At 41.8% G+C, this 13,053-nt stretch overlaps 1 protein-coding gene across 1 annotated transcript; it reads right to left on the bottom strand.

Moving 5' to 3' along the window:
* Window positions 1–429: 429 nt before the first annotated feature.
* Window positions 430–11,987, bottom strand: ints6 (integrator complex subunit 6). Its single transcript, XM_086091900.1, has 18 exons — window positions 11,507–11,987; window positions 11,309–11,386; window positions 9,832–9,981; window positions 7,589–7,678; window positions 7,291–7,474; window positions 6,831–6,956; window positions 6,600–6,751; window positions 6,373–6,525; window positions 5,797–5,929; window positions 5,026–5,120; window positions 4,835–4,945; window positions 4,551–4,766; window positions 4,227–4,353; window positions 3,570–3,712; window positions 3,298–3,484; window positions 2,553–2,957; window positions 2,384–2,477; window positions 430–1,930 (listed from the first exon to the last, which is right to left on the bottom strand). The coding sequence occupies exons 1-18, from the start codon at window positions 11,615–11,617 to the stop codon at window positions 1,837–1,839; spliced, it is 2,649 nt and encodes an 882-aa protein (XP_085948026.1). The 5' UTR covers window positions 11,618–11,987; the 3' UTR covers window positions 430–1,836.
* Between the last annotated feature and the right edge of the window lie 1,066 nt (window positions 11,988–13,053).

The raw sequence follows: 13,053 nt of genomic DNA, 5'->3' as shown, positions 1-13,053 counted from the left end.
TCATTTTAGTAGAATTTTTTTAATATTCACAAGTTAAATGTATTTTTTAAAATGTTATTTCAACGCAAATAGTAATGGTATATTATGTCGATATTAAGTATTTTATTTATTTCAACGTTTCATTATGAAAAAATTAATTAAAAATTATATTGTATTTTTCCCCCCTTTTGGTTTTAATTTTATTCTGCTAAGACTGATAGTTTTATTTAAGTTAACATTTTTATTTTTATTAACATTTTTTAATAGATTTTGCATGAATTTTCTTCAACACTATATTAACTAAATATTAAGTTCATAAAACATGTATTTTAAATGAAAATGAAATTTTTTTCATCCCCAAATTTATTTATAAAATATATAAAAAATATGTCCAACTTGTAGCTGTTTTCCCCCTCCCCCAAGCAACAAAAAGACAGAAGGTTCATCACATGTCTTTCGCGAGACTTTATTAAGACGGTGGCCGTTCACAGTGTAAAATAGAGACTTTTATTCAAGGAAATACTTACAAAAAGGCCATTATTTTATCAACCACACGACATAATCTTTTAAATATTACTCTAGAGTTATGTACAGCTTTACAGTGTATTCAAAATACTCTTTTGGTAGCCTGCTCACAAACAAACAAAAATAAACACACCTATGGCATATTTTGGTCCCGGTTGGAAAGCAAGTCTGGATTTTGCGTGGTTTTAAAGATTACAGAACCTGCCCAAGGAAATCACAAAGCGGATCATGTTTGCGTAGTTTGCAGATTTTAGAACCCGCCCGAAGAAATTACAAATCAACTCAAATTTGCGTGGTTTGGAGCGCTCGGGACCGCCGAAAGAAATCACAAAGTGTGGTGTGGAGATTTCAGAGCTCGCCCAAAGAAAATCACATCTACAACCAGGCGCTCTTTTCAATGAAATTAAATAAGTCTGAAAATGTACGCAAGTGCATGCGAGTTCAAGATTAAATGTCACTTCCTGAGCTTTTAGTCCCTGTTAATCAACCGCTGACCAGTCACAGACTCATTTGTTTCCGCTCGCTGATCGACACGCGTAGCACAAGTTGGTGGTAGATCATCAGCCACGAATTAGTTTGCCTGTCTCTTAGTCTTAGCCATGAACAATTTAGTCTTTGTCATTCGCCAGTCAATCAGTGGTCACGTATTTGCATTTGATGCCTCTGTTGGTCAGTAACTAGTTCTCTTGAGTCACCACTCGTTCCTTTGTTCTTCGGTTGTTCCTTGGCAAACCCATGAGTCAGCTGTCTGTCACCGATTGGTTGACTTGCCGGTCAGTCATCTATTGGTCACTCATTTGCATTTTATGAATCTCTCTGTTGACCACCAGCTTGTCACCAGTGAGTTGCTTGCAAGACATCAGTTACCTTCGCGCAACTATTCGATGGCCAGTTAGTTGATCATCAGTAAGCAACTTGCCCAACAGTTGCCTGCCAGACCATCCTGTCAATCTTTTTGTCGGACCATTAACAAGGAGTGTGTGTGTGTATTTGTGGGGAGTCAAATTTGGATGAAAACCCTCAAAGTGCAGCTTCAAAACAAAAACAAAAAATAATAAAAAAACACAATTCATACGAGCAGTCGCGTGCTCCATAAGGTTCTGCATCGGCTGGGATAACGACCGATCAACTGGGTTTCACAGAAACCACAACCCATTTGTTCCAATGGTCGTAGAAAGTCGTCACATCCGTTATTATGGAACGGCGGAAGTACTCACGTCATCCGGCCTGAAAACCAACACATCTGTCGTGCGCGTGCCGCGACTCAAAAATACAAGTCCTCTTTGTTAGTGGGTTGGTTAGAAGTTCCATTGGGGGGGGACAAGGCGGCGGTCAGAGTGCATCCACGTGGTTCATGTTGTTGGACCTGTTGTGGATCTCCTCCAGCAAATTCTCCAGCTGCTCTATCAGAACACGCTTCTTGAACCTTCACATGGGGAAAACAGATAATGGAAAAAAAACCTTGGAAAACTAAAATTTAAAAAAAATATTTTAGAGAAGTGGAAAAATAAAGAAATTGTGGTTGCATAAGTGTGCACACCCTCTTACAATTGGGCTGTGTCTGTGTTCAGAATTAATCAATCGCAATTTAACTTATGTTAAAAGTGAGTCAGGACTCACCTATCGCTACTTTAAAGTACCTCTGATTATCTCCTTATAAAGTTCATCTGTTCTAGTAGGCTTTTCCTGACATTTTTTTCTGTCACATCTTACAGCACAAGTCATGGTCTGCTGCAGAGAGCTTCCACAGCATCAGAGGGATTTATGTATCTAAAGCTTGTTCTTAATAAGAAAAAAAACACACCCATCAATGGTTCAAAACCCTCGTTGAATCAAGCTAACGCTGCATTTGAATAAATAAAAAGAGACAAAAAGGTACCTGGCTGCCTCTTTGATGATGTTTTGGAGGAAGATGAGCCGAGTATCCAGGGTGCCTTGGATCTGCTTCAGGAAGTAGAAGATCTTCTCATAATCTGGAAAGAACCAATGAGTATTTATTAGAAAATTAACAAATAAAAAAATGAATGAGGAATCCTCAAGTTGCATACGTCTGCCGGGCTTCCTGATCTCCTTGGTGATGAGCCCCCTGAGCTCGTTGTTGACTTTGGTGGTCTCGCCGTGGATGTGCTTCTTCAGAGCGGTGGGGGACAAGTACCGGGGAGGGTGTTCCCCCACCAGGATCACTTCCGCCTCGGCCTCCTCCCCCACTTCCTCACCCAGCTGACCGTTCTTCTCCTTCTCCTCCTCCTCCTCCTCCTGCTCTTCCTCCTCCTCGTCCTCGTCCTCCTCCTCCTCGTCGTCCCGGCGCTGACCATGCTGCGGGTCAGAGTGGTTTTCCTGAGGGTCGGCGGGATCCAAGTCGTCCGAGTCGGAACTGGCGTCCAGGCTGCTGCAGTGGTTCTGATTGAGGTGGTTGATGATCAGTTCTGGTTCTCCGTCGCTCTCGTCCACGTCTGGATAGATTTTGAAATGAGCGTGTGGTAGTGTTGTCATATAAGCATACTTAAGATTTTTATACAATACAGGGCTGGCCCAAAGTATAAAGGAACTAAGGACCTGCTCAGAACCCCAATGAACATAATATTTTTGGGAAAAAGGTAGTTTACTTTTTTACTTTACTTTCTTTTAGGTTAGTGAAGCTATTTAACAATCTTAAATACTTTCAACTACCACTTTTTTTCAGACCGATACTACTACCGAGTATTCACTCTGAGTACACACCAATACCGAGTATCAATACCTCTAGTACTTTTGATATATAAAATTGTTTGTTTACACCCGTCAGGTCCTGACCTGAAGCGGGTCGAGGGCTGGCTGGAGGAGTGTGGATGGGGGGCGTGTATGCCCGGCCAAGACGCAGCAAGGGCGACATGCAGCGCCTCCTCTTCGGTCCGCCGCCCGTCATATTGTTGTCCGCGGGCCTCTTCCCTTTGTTCTGAGGGCTCGTCACAAATTCGTCAGCTTCGTCGATCATCATGCCCTGCAAGAGGAGAAAGGAGGAAGATGGAGTTAAAAGATTTATAAGCAGCGGCTCTGGATTTCAAGAATGGGGTTGACGGGAGCACCTTCTTATCCAGCTTGAAGGGGTTGCCGAAGGTGTGAAGGCGCTTGGGCTGCTCGGGGTCGGCGTCTCGGAGGGGTTGGGGAGCGGCTTTCAGGAAGTCCTGGTAGTTCCCCATCTGAGCGATGGGGACGCTGTGGACCTGATCTGTGCAGGAGATTACATATCAACAACACAGTTAATGTTTAAACACCTGAATGTACTACATATTCAATGCCTCCACACCTCTAACGTACAATATTTACTCGGGACCCTAATACTTAATATTCATATTTTAATGCACTAAATGCATTTAATTTAAATTAGATTTTGTATCTATGAACTTAAAATATATCATATTAATGGCATATTTAATGTATATGCCATTAATGTATCACATTTCCGTCATATTTAATGTTCTTTTAACCCTTTAAGTTATGTAGCATGTTTACATCATACTTATTGTTCTATACACCTTTAGTGTACTATATATTGACATGTCTAATGTTCTTTATGCACTCATGTATAATATTAAGATCATATTTATTATTTACACATGTGACGTACCATATTAGATCATACTTACTGCCCATTTGCTAATGTATCATATTAACATCATACTGTATTTAATGCCTATAAGATCAGGTTAACATCAGTGAGAACCAACAGTGTCATATCGTACCTGCGTCGTAGCCTCGCAGGGTGCAGACTGTGGTGTTCAGAAGGTTTCTCCTCATGCGGCTGAGTTGGTCCAACAAGTGACTGCGGGGAATGTCGTACGGGTTCCGGAAGCTTTGAGGCTTCAGGCCCTGAGGATGACATCCAACATTAGAAATCAGCAAAGCCAATAAATGCTGCCTCTAATGCAGTTTCTAGATACAGACGATCCCTTAGGACTCCAAGCCTAAAATTTAGAACTGAAGAAGACTTAATGGAATAAGGTGAAAAGAAAGAAAACAACAGTCAAGTTGATTGGGTTAAGACGGAGAATCAAAACCAGAACTACCTTGTTGAGTAGTGCCAGGTGGAAGCCTTGAAACTCTTTCGGATTGAGCTCCAAGAGTGGCGCTGGGGCATCGCCCGAGAGACTCTGAAGCTGCTGGATGAAGTCTCTGCGCTGGGCCAGTGAGATCCCGACACCCCGCCACCGTACTTTCATGCCGGACTCGGGTAGCGCCTTCTTCCCGATGGAAGCGATCAGGCGGTCGTACTCCATTTTGGTCTGGAAGTAAACGGTGTCATGTGAGCAGAAAATATTCCAGGACGTGACCTGGTTTGCTCGAGTCGAACCTGCTGGCTTAGTTTCTTGAGGTAAGAGACCACACTGTAGCTCAGGCCGTACTCCATGTTGTCCGCCAAAAGGTTGGGAGCTCCCATAATCCTCAACGCCTTCCTCAGGGACTGTGGGAATGAGAAGAAGAAGGTAAGTGGATGACAAAGGAAGCTCAAATACAAAGAGGCAGAAATGTGTTTTTGGGTACCCCAATATAGTACGGAGGCATGGTCTTCAGGTAGTTCTCAAAGGACTGCCGCCACTTGAGGGTGGGCTTGAACTTGTGCACTTTGATGAGGTCGTCTATGGTAAACAACACAAACAGAACAATTTAGCATCTGTTTCTTTCTTGTATGATTCATGAGCCTTTCTCCGTTTCTTTGCCTTGTCTTTAGAGGCTCACGTCTTCTTTTTTCTTGGTTTGTTGTCTTGTTTGCTTTATCACATTCTATGGGTCATGTCTTTTTCGCTTTTGTCTTGTATGTTTCACATCTTTGCTTTTTATGTCTTCCTCTAAAGTTTGTTTGTTAAGTTTGTGTGTGTTTGCTTCACTGTCTTCTACTGTCTTGCATCTGTCTCCATTTTGCTTGCTTGCTCATCATCTATGTTGTGTTTGCTCTTTTCCTTTCAGAGTGCAGATAGATAAGAAGACGCCAAGCCAGGACAGGTCACAGCAACAACTGCCTATCTGAATTAACATATAAAATCATTAAGAGACCAAATCGAACACTATATGCTTCCTCTTCTTTCGCATCTTCGTTTGCTTCTTCGATGTCTTCGAGGGTTAGCGTCGTCTTTCTCTGTTTGCTTCCTTCTCCATCTGTTTTGTTTTCTACGGTTCACATCTCCTTTCTTTGTTGTATTCTTCAGTTCCGTCGACACTTTGAATTTCCTTTTTCTGTTTAATTCATCATCATTTACAGTTTATTCCTTCTTCCAGAAAGGAATTAACATCACACAAGTCAAGTGACGGACTCACCCAGAAGCGGCAGAAGCACGGGGTAGTTGTAGGGCATGACAAACAAGTTGACGCAGTTGAGTGCTGTGCTGGCTTTCAGGTAGCCAAAGGGCTGGCCCAGGTCACTGTATTTGGCACTGTTGCATACAAACACCTGAGGAGCATAAAAAAAAAAAAAAAGTTTGCGTTATTAAACACAAATGACAAATGTAAGAATTATTTTTCACCACTTGGGGTCACAATCGTCACATTCTACTTTAGCATCAATGACTTTCAAGCTGTTTGTGTGACTATGTTATGACCTGATGTGGGTGTCAGCAAATGAGTGAGTAAAATTGTCTGGCTGTTATCTGCATGTTGAAATGACTTGCGTATGAATGTGCTTATGACACGTTTTCTTTCTGTCTGTGAGAATAAAGTCCACCTACATCTAACCTTACAGACTTTTTCCTTATGGTTCACTGCCAACACGGTAACTTATTTCTAAATGGAGTGCTGCAAAGCTTCAATGCATAGTGTTTTGCCTTCACTTTTCATTAATTGAAATGCGATTAATTATTTTAGCCATAATCATAGCGTTCTTGCCGCGCATTGTACCTGCCAGCAGGTGTGTGGAGACTTCCTCTCCAGAATGTACTGGGTGAGCGGCGAGGGCTCCAGCTCATACTTGTCGAAAGGAACCTTGTCAATCACCATGGGTTCGGCGTCCAGGCAGGAGAAGCGAACGTGCGGGTGGGCCGAGCGTGGGGGCTAGGCAACAAATTAATAATTAAACATCAAATGGATTGTCTTTTGAGTTTTAAACCACTGGATGTGTTGCTTACCAGCGTGGGGGAGTTCTGATCCGGCCAGAAGGCCTCGGGTACGGGCCAGTGTCCGATTGGAACACCCGTTTTGGGATTAGGCCGGACATAGATGAGCTTGTGGCAGCAATGCCAAGGCTGCGGGCCAGGTTTTAATGCCTCAGGTGGAGCATCTGGACCCCCCCCCCACAAAATAGAAGACTTTACATAAGATATTTTTGTTGCATTGGAGGACGCCCAGATGAAACTCACCGTCCAACGGGGGAGGGTCAGGCCCGGTCTTCTCAAAGTTAATGACCACACCGCTCTGAATTTTCTGGACTAGCGACTCCAGACACTGATTCAACATGCGCTGAGAGAACACGCTGTATGAACGCCCTGGAAACATAAACAGTGACAAGCGGGATTCAGAAAGCACATCCCGGTTTATCGGTGTATCAGCGTAACAGTCCAGCCGGAATTCTTCCACTCGTAGCTTTCAGACAAGTGCGTCTTCACACAACTGTTAGTCAGAATCATTAGAGGATGCCAGCATCTGAGGCAGTGACAGTTGCTTTCAACACCAAAGGGGTGAACTAGCGAGTTAAACGTCATGGGACAAAGTCCAACTCTATAAATGTTAAGTGACTGGAATGACTTGCTTTTTATTTTAAGCATTTCTATTAGAGTCAATCATGAATCAAGTGGACTCAAAGGATTAAGGTCTGCCTACCTCCGGTGACTTCACACATGGGCGTGATGGGCGAATCGTCGGACGGGACTCCGCCGACCGGTTCAGGCTCCACCGACGAATGGCCAGGAATGCGCAGCACTAGCGCAAACAGACGCTGGTCCCAGCGGAAGGGCTCCTTGGTCAGCTCGCTGCCCGGCAGGGGCGTCGTCAAGGGGAGATGGAGCTGCAACGCAATTTTTTTTAATTTTTTTAAGTGAAGCACTGAGAATACTTTCCAGATGCATTGTGCCTTTTACACCAATGATTTTGGCTTTTAATTGACATGACCATATCTGACCTCATCTTGGACGCCCCCGCTGGTGGTCAACTTGTTGCCATCGGTAATGGCGATGATGATAGCGGGCTCAAGAAAGAAAGGGTTCCTTCCCTACCAAGACAGGGGAACCAAAGCATTTTCAGTACATGTGAAAGTAGAATGCTTGTGTATGCTATTATTTTAATGGCGCGATAATCCCAAATACACCATTTTGTAGCCTAATTGAGCAGTTTTGCCAACAATAGTGTTTTAACTGAAAAATACAATATTAAAAAAAACTGCGTTCATAGCCTAATGTAGCCTTTTTGTGATTTGAGTTTGTATACTTAAGACATGATATTTAAGTGTATTTTTTGCATTATTTTGTGCTGCACCACTGATATGCTATCAAAACAATTTGTTTACAAGGTTTAAATGACGCAATTGACCAGGAATGGGCAACTGGCGGCGAGCATAGGTGGCCCTTTATCAATTTATTATTATTTATTTTTAAATAAAAATGTTGACTAGAGCAAAGCCGTTTTAAGCTGAAATAGCTGTGTTCAACACTAGATGGCAGACTTCTGGTTAGGAAGTGTGCAGTCCTATGTGGGGGCTGGCGGGAAATTGTCACCCCCTCCATTATGTTGCATCAATTTATGATGCCTTTTTGATGGACAGTTAGAGAGTAGACAGGAACCGGTAGAGCGAGGGAATGACATAATGGCAGCTATTGCCTTTTCAACCAAAACAATGTTTTTGTGACCTAATATAGCCGTTTCATGAACACATGGTGTTTAATGGTCAAACATTTTTGTGTGATACTCTGTAAGATGTTGGCATGTCTGGGGAAATGTATCTTTGACAGGTCAAAATATTCAATGTTAAAACAAGATGCTTACTTCCACGAGTTAATAAAATCTGTTTATGAACTGAGTGTCTCTTAATGGCAAAATACCGTTTTAACAGCCTAATAGTGCCTTATATCTTCAAATGACAACATATTTTAGTGCCAAAATAGTGCATCTTTGTCCCAATACCTGTCTATATATAGCTAACTAGCTACTGTTTCCACATTTGCCAAACACAGAATTTACCTACAAGATAACAATAAACAAAACATTGGCAAAACAACTCTTTTATAATCACGGTATTGTCTTACACTAATGTTTAGAGGTAACATTTGAACTGGCTTTTCGCCGTTGCTAAGCACATGTCATTTTGGCGGCTAATACAATAACAAAGTACATGGTCGTTATTACTGATGATCACAATCACCCCTCTCCTACTAATGAGGTTGAGATTAAGACCCCTCTCCTCCTGTCTTCCTCGCCTGGCAACTCCCACAACAATGTTGTGGGCTAATATTACACTTTACAGAACAAAAAAAAACTTCTCAAAGCCTATTTGAGAATTTTTATTAGCAACATGTATTTTAATGTCAAAACATTGCATTTATATGGGACACTACCACATTTCTGCCTTAATATTTTTTTCTGATAAATTACAGATTGCTGTGGTTAACTGTGTTAGTGCACAAATAATCCGTTCAGATCATTAATATTTTGGATAGTATTGGTGGGTGACTTCACATTCTATTCAGTTTTTAAGAATTGTTTTTGTGGTCTTATAAATTTTGTGAACAAATTTTGTGTTTTAATGGCAAAATGAGGTATTAAAAAGACTTGAGAACAAATCTATAATTTAAAGATTAAACTAGAGCCTTAGAAGGTTCTTGCAGTCAAATAAATAATTTTCCCTGAACAAATTAGGGTTTCATGTCAAAACAACTTTACTGGCAGAATATAGAAGTGTTTGTGGCGTAATTTATCAAAACATACATGGCTAAATGCAAGCTAATTGCAAAAAGAAAAAAAAGACAATTACAGCTTTTTCAGGCCATGTTTTTGTGCATTTGCCACTAATCACTTCTACATACTCTACATCCACATCCTAGGTCTATTTACATACAAATTTATAGAGATAAGAGCCAACAGCACAAATTGTTGTCACCATTAGACCAAATGTCCTTTGAAAATTTGTTACAATTATAAAAATAATATTTGATGTAGTTTGACCCAATTCTCTATATTTTAAAAATACTTGTTTTATCACATCATAAACAGGAGTTGTGGGTCCTACCTGTTATGCATGGCATTCAAGTCATAAAATATATAGAGTGTGTGTTTGTCACAGTATGGTGGTTGATGCTTGGAGGACTGTGGGACGGGGGTGGCCAGGGGTCTGTGTGTTTTAGGGACTTGTGGCTCTTGAGCGCCTCCTACCTGCCCGTAGTTGTCAATGCCAGTCACTAATCTATTGAGATTAAGCAGGTCAAAGGCGGTCCTCAGTGACTGGCCTATACTGGTGAGCCCGGTGGCCTGCAGGTTCCTCAGTTCCGTCATGAACGTGGCGTGGCTCTCTTTCCATCCCGCCTACACACAAAAACCACACACGTCAGTTAATGACATGTTCATTGCTACTTCAACCACAGCAGCCAACATTTTTTCTGAAACTCTCTCCCACAGCTGCACTTAACATTTCAAGATGCATTATTACTTTTAATTAGCTCTACCAAGCTGGTTTATGTGTACGTCACTGTCATTAGCTAGCATGACAAGAAAAAGGTATCAATCAATAATGTACTTTATTAGTTTATACAACGTGGGAAATGCAAAAATAAATGTGCTTTATATTATTTTCTTTGTTGTTATACTTGATATAAATGTATATATGATGCTCTACCACAGCGGTAGTATAAGTGATGGTAGTAGTAGTAGCAGTAGCAATATTAGTATTGGTAGTAATAGTGATGGTGATAAGAGTACTTGTAGTATTAGGGGTGGTAGTTAGTGGTGGTATTTAAGGTGATGTTAGCTACAATAGTATTTGTAGTAGTGGTGGTATTAGGGTATTTAGTTGTGGGTGCTGTGGTAGTAATAGTGGCACTAGTGACAGTAATAGTGCTGATAGTACTTGTAATGGTGGTGTAGTAGTGGTGGTATGAGAGATAAAATGATTAGTAATTACGATTATTGGGGTGAAGTGGCTGTAGTAATTATCAGAAATAGTAATAGTGGTGTGTAAGGGGTAGTACGTAGTGGTACTGGTGGCAGTACTGTATAAGTAGTAGTGATAATAGTATTCGTAGTAGTGGTAGTCGTAAATGTACTTGAAGTGACATTATTAGGAGTAACAGTGCTGGCTGTAGTAGAATTTGTAATGATGGCAAAAATAGTAGTGGTGGTATTACTAGCAGTGGTGGTTTTGGTGGTCATATGCTTTTTCTTTTTCTTTTTTTTAGCATTCATAGTAGTAATGGTAATAGTAGTTGTTGTGGTTGTGATATTAGGAGTAGTATTAGTAGCGCTGGAGTTTTTGGTGGCAATACTACTGGTGGTGATCAGATGTTCGTATAAATAGTAGTGTTGGTGGTAGTAGTAGTAGTAGTAGTATAAAAGTAGTGTTAGAAGTAATAGTAGTGTGTGAGTGCCCCCCCCCCCCTATGAGGATGTGTCTGTAAAAATAACTCCCAGAGTTCCTCGCTGCTCTGTACAAAATGTCGGCCATGTTTTAAAGGGGGCATGGACGGCGAGCTTCCTCCTGAGGTGAGGACTCTCTCTCCCTCTCTTTTTTTTTTTTTCTTATGGAGCTTACAACACACTCAGCCCTCCTTGAGAAGGGTGGGGGGGACACTCATCACCACGATCACGATCAGACTGGGCCAGTGAAAAGCCGACATGAGCCGAACATGAACTCTACCTTGATCCCGAACGGAATGTCTTCATAATTTACCAACATGTACCGGTCCCCTCGGCTCGCCGGATCTCTCCCTCGGAGCTGTGGAGATAGTAGAGATGATTTAGACCCGAGAGTTGGACTTTTTTGTTGACAGGTTGAGCTAGGAAAATGAAGAAATGTCACCCGAGCCGAACGGGATGTGTCCCGCCAGTACAGTACCTTCATAAAAGTCTCAACAGCGCCTTTTGCTATGTCCAGATAGGTAGTGCCCAGATGGCTGCGCTGGTTCATGGACGCGGACGTGTCTACCAGGAAAAGTAAAACGGGCATTTTGTGGTGCTAACACGTTCTGCATGGACCTGGGTGTCAGTACACAACCAAAAAGACCACCCAAAAAAATCCAAATAAAAATCTTTTGTTCTCTCCCGCTGCTTGCCGCCCGTGTCACCTACTCGGCTAGCTAGCTAGCTGCTAACTAGCTAGCCGGCTAACTGTCTGTCTCACACATTCTTTCTACCACACAAAAAAAAGTGTCAGAAGAGTGAGTGGCGAGGCCCCCCGCCGGGAGAACTGAGCTAAAAACCTCCCACCCTAGGGGCAGCCCATGAATTCACGGGGAGGGGTTGGCAATTTTGACAATATTTTGCGAATAGTCCTAAGTTTCATAGCAACAAAGTTCGCCCTCACTGTAGGTCCCTGCTTCTCCCTACACTAAATGTGCTGAGCGGCTTCTGGCAGTTTTACTGGCAGCCTCGTTGCCTGGCCCCGCCTCTTTGACATCACATGCATCCAACAACGCGCTCTGATTGGCTTCTTTGACCAGGTCAATTACCATATCCAAATAAGGTCAAAGTCTTACAGAGCAGTCTGCGCATGCTCACTTGGCTCAGGAGCAAGAACGCAAAGAAACATTTTCTGTGTACATTCATCTGTGTATATTCGTCATGCTGCGATGTGTTATATAGCACAATTATCCCTGTGGTGTTGACATATGTCGTAGTTTTATTCCCAGTGAGGACTGCTTGCTTGCTACGGTGTACCCTTTAATGACTGTTAAGCGACAATGGCCACTTGTGACGCTTTTAAAATTCACAGTGTGAAACGAGCAACTAAAAGTGATCTGAAGGGATTGGCAGTCACGCCTTGCAACTCGAAGAGGACACATTTTTTCCTCTCCACTTCCCATGTGCAAAAATGCATAAAGTGCACCATCAGTAGCTTTTACATAGAAAATAGTCACGCACGCTTCTTGTGACACTTTTATCTTGATTTTCTCCACAGAAATGTATGGTTTACAGTGAAAATGTTCACAAAAAATGAAAGAGGTTCTTGTATTTGCCATATGACACCCAAGCAGTAGCAGCAGGCGTGTGCGATTGTGCAACACAATTTCAATAAGGACGTGCCTTCTTGGAAAACACCACTTCCGCATAAACGGGAACGGAAATAGTTTTTCTTTTTTAACGATTATTATTCATAATTCAATTACAAACAGTTAAGGCACACATTGTCATACAATATATATTTTACAGTTGAACAGCATCAAGAAGTAAAAAATAAAATTTAAAAAAGGAGAAACAAAAAAAAAGTGAGGAATTTAATCCAAAAGAATATACAAGTTCATCAAAGAAAATAGTCTCTGGGAATTTTTGTTCGTCATGAAATACAAGGGTTTTTTTTGTATAGCTTGAGATCATTCCTCTAACTATGGCTGTGGGGCTTCACCTTGAGCTATTTGCATCTATGAATAAAATGTTTCGAGAGAG

The sequence above is a fragment of the Leptonotus elevatus genome, chromosome 12 (genome assembly GCF_054856555.1).
Source record: "Leptonotus elevatus isolate MCC_2025b chromosome 12, RoL_Lele_1.0, whole genome shotgun sequence".
In the NCBI taxonomy this organism is placed as follows: domain Eukaryota; kingdom Metazoa; phylum Chordata; class Actinopteri; order Syngnathiformes; family Syngnathidae; genus Leptonotus; species Leptonotus elevatus.
This window is presented reverse-complemented; position numbering and strand designations above follow the sequence as displayed.